At 46.0% G+C, this 12083-nt stretch overlaps 1 protein-coding gene across 1 annotated transcript in view; it reads left to right on the top strand.

Moving 5' to 3' along the window:
- The first annotated feature begins 401 nt into the window (after positions 1-401).
- Positions 402-12083, top strand: part of FLI1 (Fli-1 proto-oncogene, ETS transcription factor) — a 65365-nt gene continuing 53683 nt past the window's right edge. The window contains exon 1 of the mRNA XM_080631556.1: positions 402-558. Coding sequence (XP_080487682.1) covers positions 541-558 — 18 coding nt within the window. The 5' untranslated portion in view covers positions 402-540. The remainder of the gene's footprint in view (positions 559-12083) is intronic.

Raw genomic sequence — 12083 nt, 5'->3', positions numbered from 1 at the left:
GACGGAAATTCAGTGAGTCAGGCTTAAAGCTGCTCCTGCCAAGAGAAGACAAAATAATATCGCAAAAGCTCTGTTAAACTAAACTGTGGGATGACACACGGAGCTGGGGTGCGAGGCGAGGGCTTGGACAAACAAGAGCTGCCAGAGGTAGCTATTGTTCTGCCCCTTCTTATCTAAATGGAGCAAATATCCTGTATGTGAAATATATGTCTTTTTTCATCGAGAAGGCAGGACCAGCGGAGAGACGAAAGTTTCCTCCTCGAGTGACTTCACTTCCCAAAATTAGCAGAAAAAAACGGTTCATCCGGTTAACTGTCTCTTTTTCGCTCTGCTCTGCTGCAACAACCAAAGTTAAAAAAAGAGAGAGACGGGGAGGGAGGGAGGGTGAGGAGGAGAGGGGAGAGACGCAGACCCGCTGCAAGGGCAGGGAGGAAAGCGAAGGGACAGAGAAGGATCACACAAACTTCAGGAGGCTTCGGTTGCAGGCTAAACCGGGTCAATGTGTGGAATATTGCTGGTCCCGGCTGGAAGTTATTCTAGATGGACGGCACTATTAAGGTAAAGGGGGCAAGAAGGGCTTGGGGGCTCTGGGAAAGGTAGCGAGGGTTGGGGTCTGGCTCCGTCCGTTCGCTCTCATCCTCCTCCGGTTCCCCCAGCAGCGTATCGGGGCTCTCCCCTTCGCCTCCCCGGCGCTCGAGGGGCTCCGCAGCCGGCAGGGAGCCGTCGGGGCGGCCCCGGGGCCCCGCCTGGCGCGGCGGGCTGCGGCGGAAAGGCACTGACAGCTCCTGCCCCGGGGCTGCGGCGGGGGAGCAAGGAGCTGCTGGCCCCAGATGTGTGCCCCCGGCTCGGGTTTCCTCGCCCGGCCCTGCTCGGAATGCGCCGCTGGTTCTGGGGGTCGCCCGTGGGTTTCCTCCGGCAGCTTTATGGGGGGAGAAAGCGAGGGCCAGAGGTGGTTTGGGGTGAAACATCCCCCTGGCTAGCTTGGGGCCAGAGGGGGGGAAGGGGAAGCCAGGAGTGTGGCAAAAAACCACGAACATAACCAACCTCTGGTGGCCTTGAGCAACCGAGGACGCTGCTGGGACTTGGAGAGCGGTTCCCCCTTTTCTCCCCCCATCCAACCGGCCGGTCCTTCAGCCTCTGCAAAGATAAACCAAGCCTTTCCCAAGCCCCTGGAGGTGGCCGGCGGTGTTACTCAAAGCCCAGGCAGCAGGGGGCTGGCTTTCTTGCTCTGGGGGGGGACCCTTATGCACTTCTTGCGGGCTCTTCTTGAGGGAGCGCTTCAATACAGAAGCAGCTTGAACAGAAGAGCCTTGAAGGGAGAGACGCTGTGGGTGTGTTTAGGTTGGAGGATTTCGAAAGATGCCTATTGCCTGGGTGGGGTGTTGAGCTCTTCTTAAAACCAGTCTATTTTTGCTGGTTTGGTCTTTCTTTTTTATGTTGTTTTTGCTGACCTGGGGAGAAAGAAGCTGCAAACTGACAGGAACTGAAACTTTCTCCCTTAGGTTGCAGCTTGTGACAAGTGCACTGCTTGGAAGGGTCTCAAAAGAAGAGGGAGGGAAGGAGGTGGGCAGGAAGAGAGAATGGAAAGAGGGAAACAAAACGGAATGAAAGGTTGGATGTCAGAAAGGAGGAGAGAAAGCAGGAGTGTTGAAAGCATAAACTTTGGGAGGTACGGCAGGAGTAAGACATGTTTCCCTCGCCACCTCCTTAGATCTGTACCAAAAGGAACCTGGGCCTCATTCAGGATACGTTCAGAGCACCACAACCTTCTTTGATTTGTGGAGCCTGAAATACTGTGCAGTGAAAGTGCAGAAATCTCCCATCTGTACGTGTGTCGCTGTGCACACATGGACTTGCTTTGCTGCACAGGCCATGAGCCTCCCATACCACCCTTGGAAAGGTGCTGAAGTATTGCCACAACCCATGTAGCTCATGGTGCTTACTGGGCGCTCCTCCTCTCCCCATGCTGCAAAGTATTATTGCTCCCTTCTGAGCCCCTCTGGTTTGGAGATGAGGAACTGCGACACTCCGCAGCCAGGCCTATAGTCACATTGGGGAGGCTGTGGTGAAAGGAGGAACTCGGCTGCATCCCAGGTCACTTCTAGTCCAGAAATAATTTGGCTGTTTAAGCTAAGAGAGATGGGGTCCAGATACATTAGAGTCTCCTTTTGGGTACTGGGCAATTCCAGCATCATCAGCAAGCTGTCACAGGTCCCCATGTCTTATCATTTTCTGCACCATGCACTTAGATCAGCGTTCCTCAGGATTATCTGATGTTTCTCATCATAGAATCACAAACAATTTGGGTTGGAAGGGACCCTAAAGCTCAAACAGGGACACCTTCCACTAGAGCAGGTTGCTCCAAGCGGGTCCAACCTGGCCTTGAACACTGCCAGGGATGGGGCAGCCACAGCTTCTCTGGGTGTTCCAGTGCCTCACCACCCTTGCATCTGACTCACACATAGCCAGATTTGCTGCAGTTCACCACTAAAAGGAAGGGGTTAGGCTACCTTGCCTTGCTTGTCTCAGGTGAAGGGCGACGGGAGAGGATGTGGCTTGAGATGCTTAAATGTTTTGAATATGCTGAGCTCCAGCCTTAACCCATCCTTCAGGGGAGATTTTCTAAACTCTAGGATGCAGAAAAGCAAAGTTGTACTGTAGCCAGAGGAAAGCAATTGAAAAGCAATCGTCCCCTTAAGTCTGCTCTGCCATAGGTGGTAGGCATCGATTTGTGTCAAAGCTGTGTGTTTATGTTGGGAAATAGCAGGGCAGAAAGACACACGTAAGTGACTAGAAAAGACACAGCAAAAGCTCAGTCATTACTAGAACATGAACACAGTGAGGGACCAAATAAAATCTACCAGTGTGGTTAAGAAGGGCTTCCCTCTGTAAACTCAGCAACGTACCCCTCTGTGTAGAACATAAATGCTGTGTAGCACAGAAGAGATATGGCAGAGGGTTTTGCCTTCCAGATGGTTGTCTTCTTGAGCAATTTAAACAGTACAAGGGATTGTTTTCTTAAGTGTACCAGAACTATTCCACAGACTAATTGTTTTAATTGAGCCAAAGACATTTAATTGCACACTTGGCAGATGCAGGAGTGTGAATTCAGTCTACTATAGAAATCTCTCCTTTTGCCTTGCAATCTCCAGTATTTGGTTTGTACTTTCCTCTTAACTTTTTTAGGCCACTCAGAAAGTCTTAACAACAGGTTTTGCCTACATGGAATAATTTAACTGCAAACCTGCCCAGCTGCAGTGTAACTTAGTAGTAAAGGGGTATATCTGCTGCAGGCTTGATGTGTGTCCTAAGGGCTCACAATCGCGTGGTCCTGCAGGAACAAAGTTTGGTCAGTGAATAGATGTGGACATGCTTTGTGCACATCATGTGCAAGTGTGAATTGAAGTCTTTTGCAGAGCTTTTTAACCCATAGCTCAGGGAACTCCATAGATTCAAACATATGTAATGGAATCAGCCTGGACTCTAGGTCATCTTTCCCCATCATGCACTGACTTACACCCCCTATGATATTGCTGAGCCAATGTGCCAGGTCTAGACCATGTTTTTATTTCTCCACAAATAGTGATCCTGAGGGGGGTTAGAGCACTTACTGAGGAGGGGGAGGCAGGTTTTGCTGCGTTCTTCAAATTACCTGTTCAACATCCAACCCAGCTGATTCTATGATTCTAATATCTGGCATGGGAGGTGGACTGGTTGGTTTGAAAAGTGACCTCTAGAGCAATGCTCTAAGGTCTTTTATGGCAGTAGAGGTGCAGCAAATCTGTATCTTTATTAGTTTATTTCCATCTTCAGTTCATATTGGGCAAGCAACACTTGCAAAAGATGATTTAGAGCCAGTGAAACTCATGACAGCTTGTGTTTGCATGGATTTTAAATCACTGGTAACATCTTTATTACACGCCTCCAAATCACATCTTCTTTGGGTTAACATCCTGCTCTGGCTTAATTTATATTGTGTTTGCAGGGTTTGTTTTTTATTGCCCTAAATTGAATCAAAAATGGGTACATCTAATCTCAGCAAGATGCCCATGCACGGACTTCCTCACCATAACAAATGGTGTGGTTTTAAACTGTTTAATTGTTTCAGTTCCACTTTACATGTGGACAATAATATACTTGCCAAAGCCTGTCTGTTAATTAAAACCCCACATTTTGTGTAACTGCTGCTTTCACTCCATGCAAACATGTTTATCCTTATGTTCTGGACATAAGAGAGAGACCATCTGAAGGGCATCCAATGAACAATTTGCATTACTCAAGGAGATGACAACCATACTTGTCTCCTTCCATGAGAAGACAACTTCTGTGTTGGTGTTGCTATAGCAAAGGGTGGGGTAGCGTTCTCTTGCAATCACTGCTTCTTGTCAGTTGTGAACTGTGGGCGTTCGCCTCTCGGCCTGAAACTTGGCCATCAAGATCTTGGTCTAAGAACACGTTTCCTTTCTGAGCAAGTTGAAGTCTCTGTTTTGCCATTTTTAAACTGCCCTGGCTTTGGCCCTGTAGAGATGGCCCTTCCTGGGACAAAAGCATTGACCTCGAGGGCAAGATTCTTCATCTCTAGAATGAACAAACCCCTACCTATAAACTACGTTCACAGAGACATTTGCTGACTGGAGATTTTCCCTGTTGTTGTCCCTCAAAAGCAATTTTGAACAGAACCATCTGAAACATCCAAGGGATAAATGACGATATTCCCTCATACCCTAGTCCCTAGTCAGATGGCATTTGTATTGCATAACAGCTTTCTAATAGACAACAGCAAAAACCCATTGGAAATGTTTGTAACTGGGATATTTTTATAACGCTACATCATTTTGCCTCCAAAATCTGTATGACCATGTGTGCCTTTTGCCTTAGTATGAGCTTACAATCACGTGCTGCGTGCTGTCGGCTTGAGGTGTTTGTACTAACTCCCTTTTGCAGGTAAACCACTGGGAAAGTCTCTTCAGAGCCTGAGTAGCTCTGCTGCTCTGTGGTGGAATTATTCCTGCTAAGGGAAGACAGGTTTGTCTGAAGCAAGCCTACAACAAAACAGCACAATTGCTTACATTTTAGGCACTTGGTGTTTCACTCAGAGCCTTTGCAGAGGTGCTGAGAGTCTTGTATATAGTTTCTCCCCACCACTGTGGATTTTACCCTAACAGGATGTGGTCACTTTAAGTAGTAGCGTACATGTCTTGAGGATTTCATGCTTTTATTTTAGTTATTTATCTAAATTTTGTGGTCCTCCTTTGTCACTTCTCGGAGCGTTTCTTCTAAGGATAGTTTTGGTGGAGTGCTGGTGTGCAAGGATGGTATTCACTGGAGTACTACGAGAAAGGGACAGAAAGCAAGAGAAGCAAAGGGGAAGGTTGCACCTCGAGGTGAGGTCTTAGATGACAGGCTGATAAGGTGAGATATGCAGGGGGAAGGGCATTTATAGCAATTTTTGCAGGAAGCAGACTTTATTTTCTTCAGGTCTCTCTGTTCTTAGAGAAGGCTTTCCTCCTGATTTCAGTTCACAGCTCGGAGCATCAGGCCTAGAATGAGGTATGAATGTAGATTATGAATGTACAACCCCCCAACACTGAGCATCTTCCATGCTTTTTCTCCCAGTAAAACATCCGCATGTGAAGTTCTTCTGCAGCACCTCATAAGCTGCATTGGAAAGACAAAACTTTCTCATTCTGCTGGAGTTTACTTGACCACTTAAAGAAAGACCCTATGGCCCATCTCAGTGCAAGCAAAATGAAAGGAGCCAAGGGAGCCTTAACTTCAGATGTTCAGATATTTGTGGTTTTGCTGCACACCTCATGCTGCAGAAGCATGGTGTGAGTACTAGAGTGTGCGTGAATGTGGGCATGGTTTGCCTAGAAAAAACAGGTCTAATGCATTAAGCTTGACTTTGCAACTTGGTCTGAAGCCAATTTTCCCCCCAGATATAAAATTCTCTTTAACTCTTTTGCTCTGAATCAAGCAAGAGATCTGTTTCCAGTGTCTGTGCCTCTGTTGTGCTCTCACGCACGTGTGAACATGAGCGCACAATGCACATGATGTGAAAAGAGCTGCCTGCAGTGTCCTTCTTGTACAAAGCCCTGTCCCACTCCCATGGGTGATGCCTAAGCACTCTTTCTGAGTGAACAAATGTCTTTGTGCGAGGCTGCAAGGGCATATTTATAGCCGCTTTTGAAAATACAGACTAAAATATCACCACACAAATGTGGTTTTCTGCCTCCTTCTGCAAACAGTCTGCCCAAACCTTTGCTAACTTGTGCACTGCATCATCACGGACTCGGGGATGCTCAGGGTGCTGACCAAGTAACTTATCACCAACCTGAATTGTCCAGACAGCAGTGTATGGTGTAGGACAATGCATAACCTACTGAGCTCCAAATATCAAAGCCTTCAAGATGTTAATGCATCTACTGCTTATTTTCTTTCTTCCTCTCGTTACCGAGGCCACATAATTACTGATGCGTATCTACACAGCGAGTAACATCGGTCTAGAAACCTGTCTCTTGTAGTAAAGCCACAAACGTTACCTCCCTCCTCCCCCACCTCTGCTACCAAAAGCTTTTCCTTTAGCTGTAAGACTGAGACCTGAACAGAAGGGTTGTACATTACTGCTTGTTACTGTTGAAGACATCCAAGTATGTTCTGAGGAACAGTGACAAATAGCACCAAAGGCAAAACTTGGCAATGATGACAGGGACCAGTGGTATTTGACACCAGAGACACTTTAATTCTGGTTTGCTTCGATGTTTTGAAGCCAAGCCCCCAAAATAGGTATGTAAGTGCATATGTGTCTAAGTAAGCAAGCAGCTTGGTTTGTAACGATATTGGCAGTTTGTAATTCTCATTAGCTTTTGAAGGTAACTGTTCCCTCTGCCATCCAGGCTGCTTTCTAGGTACTTACCAAAGTATTTTGCTTCTATAAACAAGTTGATTAAGATTTGCAAAGCTGGCTAAGGAGCATTAAGTATACAGTTCTCGCTGGAAATAGATGGGAGCAGTAAGGCAAAATGCCATGGGCAGCTTGCAAAATCTCAGCCTCTGCTTCTCTTCAGTGTTGGTATGATGCTGTGAAGAAAGCGACCCTGGTTCTTCATGTGCATCAAGAATTCTTTCTTTTCCTGATTCTGTTCTAAAATACAGTCAGAAACACAGGTCAGGAGAGGCTCCTGAAATAAATGCCATGGCTACAGCTAAATTAGTGGTTTACTTGCATATATCTTGTCCCTGTTCTTCCAGCATAGACTAACCCAGAGCTCAACCGACTACAGGGCTGGAAAGGAGTAAGAAAGTAATTATAACATCCCAACCCCAACCTGACAAAGCTGCACGCCAGGAATTGGACATTAGCATGATGGGCCATGCTTGTTAGTCACACAGAGGGTGTGGAAATAACATAACGGGCAGGAGAGCCTTTAATTAGTCATCTGCCTATTTCTCACTCAGCAAAACCTGCCCTTCTGAATACTGCTGCGTTTGATGTGAGCGAGGGGACATATCAGCAAGAATACAGGGTTTTAGGTTGGTTGATGAGTGAAAACCAGAAACTGGAGTAAGGAACACTAGGGTCAGGGGAAGGTGTGGTGAGTTCGGGAAACCGACTTCTGCCCGATGGGAGAATTCTGATTTGATGTTTTTTATAGCAGCTTTCTTTAAAAAAACATAAAAGAAGATAAGGAAAAGATTAGAAGAGGTGAAAATACCCCCTTTTTTAACAGCTAAAAGCAGAATTTGGCTCTCTGGTTTCTTCTGAATAGCTCCTCTTGTTGTTCCAAGCTTGATTGACTTATAACTGCATCTGAACCAACCTCACATCAGTTCCTTTTTATCAGCCAAAGTGAGACTTCCTGTGCTCCACAGTCTGGCTTCCTGATGTGTTTCCTTTTTCCTTTTAACAGAACAAAGGAAACTGTAACTCCTCCGCTGCTCCTGTTCCAAATCTCCTTGGGACTTCATATAATGTTAGCATCGAACATTTGCCTTTCATTTCTCTTCTGTCCGGTGTCTGAGTCAGGCTGCCTGGAGTGTTAGTGCCCTCTTCGTATCTACTTGAGTTTTGCATTGCTGGCTGTGGAGAGGCAAAAGCTGTGCTGCTGTTAAAATGAACTGACAGCCACCATGCCCTAGTCCAGTAAAGCAAAGCACAAAGTTTGCCAAAGGCACTGCATGCTACTAGAGACAGAGGTTTTGTAATGTTCTGCTAAGGGAAATAATCAGGTGTTGAGATCTCATTGATTTGCATGGGCTTGTCTGTATGAACTTATTTGGTATTTGAACATGGGGCTAGAGCTTTGTCGTGAAATATGTAGGCTGCTGGCACAAGTTTGCTCCCCAGGATGGTTACAGATACACAGTATGGATGGCATTGCTCTTGTGCATACCAGGACTGTCAGCTCTGTATGTTTTAACAGGAATTATTCTCTTCAATCACTCCACTGAATGGCTGTTACTCTCTTCTTACAGCTATTTTTTCCTTTAGCTGCTATAGGGCTGCAGTTCTATTTCAGTCATAGAATCACAGAATCCCAGACTGGTTTGGTTTGGAAGGGACCTTAAAACTCCTCCAGTTCCAATCTCCTGCCACTGGCAGGGACACCTTCCACTAGAGTAGGTAGATGCCTATAAAAGTGCTTCTGAACATAACTAAAAGCAACGACAGACGTACGGAGCTATCTGTTAGTACAAACTGCAAACTGGGGCCTGGTTCTGAGAAACATACACTGAATACCCGCAAATTCCTCCTGAAATCAGTGCAATTCTTTCATGCTTTGACTTCACCCGTTTATCCAAAACACCAGCACTCAGCAGGCTTAGAAAGAAGGGGGAGATTTGCAAGTTCAGCCTGTCCAGAATAGGCAGCTTATATCAAGGTTCATTTATCCAAACCATCAACATTCAGGAATGGCAGAATATGGAATATGATACCAGAGTATGGACTTGCCCTCTTTTCTCTTTATGCCCTAATGTGTGTATGTGGTGTGTATACATGAAAGGGTGGCCAGTGATAGGCAGTGGTTAAACAGCCTGAAGCAGGAAAGGATTACTGCACCACATCAGTCAGCAAGAAAGCAGCTTCCCGAGAGCCATCCTCACTCCAGCCTAAGGGAGCAGCAGGAGTGATGGGACTTTAAGCAGTGAAAAGAATTAACATCATTGCCCCCCTACAGAATTGCCTTTCTGCAGGTTTCAGTGTACTGATTTGGGGTTTTCTTGTGTAATAACAAAATCCTACACCTTTATATTGAAAATGTCACTTTGAATCAAATAACGTTAGATTAACTGGTGAAAGGTATCAGCAAATTGTATCCCTTCTGTAAAATCCAGAGGAAGAGCAAGGAAGTTTCACCTTTTCTGCTGTGCTCTGTTTATGGAACAATTTCTATGAAGTACAATTCGATTTCTATAAAAACTCCATTGATTTATTCCCTATTTGTCCATGAAAGCCATGTTGCAGATCAGCTTTTAGGACTGACTCCTGATTAGAATCAGAAGTCATGAGTCACGATTAATTCCTTGTATTATGGGAGCTGTCCCCAGAGGCTCACACCAAGATGAAGCATGGCACGTAGATGGAATAAGAGCCCACAACCTAAGCAGGCAAATTAAAATAAACCAAGCAGGAGCTGAAATGCAGGAAGCAACTGGTCACTCAGGAAGTCACCATCAGAGATTCAGAGTCCTGGTGGCCATTCACAAGTTGCTGGCAGTAGAATTGCCCAGGGATTTGGAGCAGGGGGTGGACTTTAAACGTGGTTTTACCTCTGATACACAGAGAAATCACTAGAGACGGAGATTATTGACACATTTAACGCTCAAAAGCCACATTGTAGTGATCTCACAGCTTAGAAATTGATCCCAAAGGGCTGAAAGTTGTTTTGAGTAGGTACCACAGCTGTTCCAGGTGGCTTTGAGGTGTACTGGGCATCTAGACTACAGTCTGCGTGATCAGTGGTCCTTCAGAGAGGCTTTGCTCCAGCAGGAATAAGATGATGACACTCCTAAGCTGAACTTGCTCCCAGAATTCACGTGACGTGCTGGTAACATCCTTCCTTAATTACATCCACTGTGCACATGCAGATCTTTCCCCAGCACAAATATTTATGTTTTGGTGTTATTTCTAAGAGCCATAAGCAAATACATCTGACTTCATTAGAACAAGCCAGGCTTTAAAGTAAGCATGCACTGAAGGGATTTGTTAGGTCAGAACTCTGAGTATCAGCCTGCAAATATAACCCAAACTGCCTGTAACAGCTCCGCTGTGACAAGAGAAAGAAGGATATGATGTTAAGTGAGGAACCGATGCACAAAGCAGTGTGTCTTATCAGGATCTGGGGTGCTTTTAATTGCACAGATTTCTCCTGAATCCCAATCTCTACTGTGCATGCAAATGTTGCGTGTGCTGCGTTTTATCCAAGCGATGGTGAATTCCCCAGTGACACTGAGATTGTACTTGAAATCTGAGACGTCTCTAGTAAGCTGAAGGGAAACTGTGACTATCACAATGGCATGTGGCCCAAACTCCAGCTCCTCGCATCCTGCTGCGGATCCAGCAGCTGGGCAGAATCCCACAGTACCTTGGTTTTGTGCCGTTGTCTGCCTCCTGCCTTGCATAAAGTGGAGCACAGACAGGTCCAGACTGAAATGTGTTACTCCTTATCCATGCAGTGATTTTACAGATCTGGAACAGGGCTTTGTCCTGGTACCTTCTGATCCTTTTCTTCTGCAAAGCAGCTCTGTCCTCCCCATGGCAATGATTCTGGGTTCTCTGGGTTTTGAGTAGTGCTATACAGAAGACTGTGTGAAAACGCTTCCCCAGTATGCATCACCACATGACTCTCCTTTGGTAGGAAAAAGGGTACCTCCACTTTTAACTCTGAGCCCCAGCAAACTCCCACCTGGGACATGCAGTTTCTGCATGTCAGTATTTAGGATGTCACCACTCCACTGGTTTCCAAAACCCAGCTTCACAGTTACAGGGATCTTTTGCCTTCACAGCACTTCCAGAGCAGTGGGCAAAGGTTTTAACAAATGGAAAGAGAAAGCTACACAGTGAGTTCAAGCTTGCTTGCAGTGAATCCTCTGGATTTGCACCACTGCATCGGGGTGTATCTCACAGAATATGGGGTGGTCATTAATGAATGGGATAAGCTTGCAGTTAGTTCCTTGCTGTTCGTTTTTGCTATTCTTATATGTCATCTCTGCTTCAGGAAGGGTGTAATTATGGTTGATGGTTAGTGTTGTGAATTATCTGTGCTACAGTGGTGCCCAGAGACCAGAGTGGTCTCTGTTGTGCTAAGCAGTGTATGTAATGACAGTCTTCTTCAGAATTCCTTAGGAGTGAAGAAAAGTTAAGGCACTTAATTTGAACTCCAGAGTGGAAGCAGTTCTTGAGCTCTGCTCTCTGCTGTCAGACATGACCATGCTCTACCATTCCTTTCCTAAAAGCTTCCAGGTTTCTGTAAAGGATGGATGGATTTCCTTTCCACCACCACTGCTCCCCATCGAAAAGGGCTTCTGTAACTTCATGCTGAGGTTTAAACAGTTTCCTCTGGTTTTGGACTGACCTTTGCTTGTGACTGATTCATACATTTCTCACACCAGCACTAGTAGCTTAAACAGCGCTTTCCCTTCCCTGACGTTATGCCCCCAGTGTGTTCACAGCCCACTGCCATACCTCTCAGCCTTGGTTTTGCCAGGATAACTTAAAATCTGTGTCATAAAACCCCTTTTCCCACTTATTCCTTAGCCCTCAGCTGCACCTGCTCCTGGTTGCATTTGTCTTTCCGCAGTGTGAGTCACGGGAGTGGCACACGCTGTTCCTGGTGCTTGGCATTAACACACACTGGAAGATCCCTCCCTGATGCAATTCTGGGATTGCAATGCCAGAAAACTCCGTGAGCAGTTAATACACTCCAGCCTTTGTCCTCAGTGGAGCCTAGCCTGGCTCAGCCCCTTAATCTGCCACGAAGGTTCCTGTGTGCGTTCAGGCATTTCACTTCATCTCTCAGTCTCTCATCTGTAGAAGTAAGCAAGTGCTTCCTTCCCTCTCTGCCGTGTTTGGTCGATCTGGA

The sequence above is a fragment of the Psittacula echo genome (assembly GCF_963264785.1).
Source record: "Psittacula echo genome assembly, chromosome: 18".
Taxonomy (NCBI): domain Eukaryota; kingdom Metazoa; phylum Chordata; class Aves; order Psittaciformes; family Psittacidae; genus Psittacula; species Psittacula echo.
This window is presented reverse-complemented; position numbering and strand designations above follow the sequence as displayed.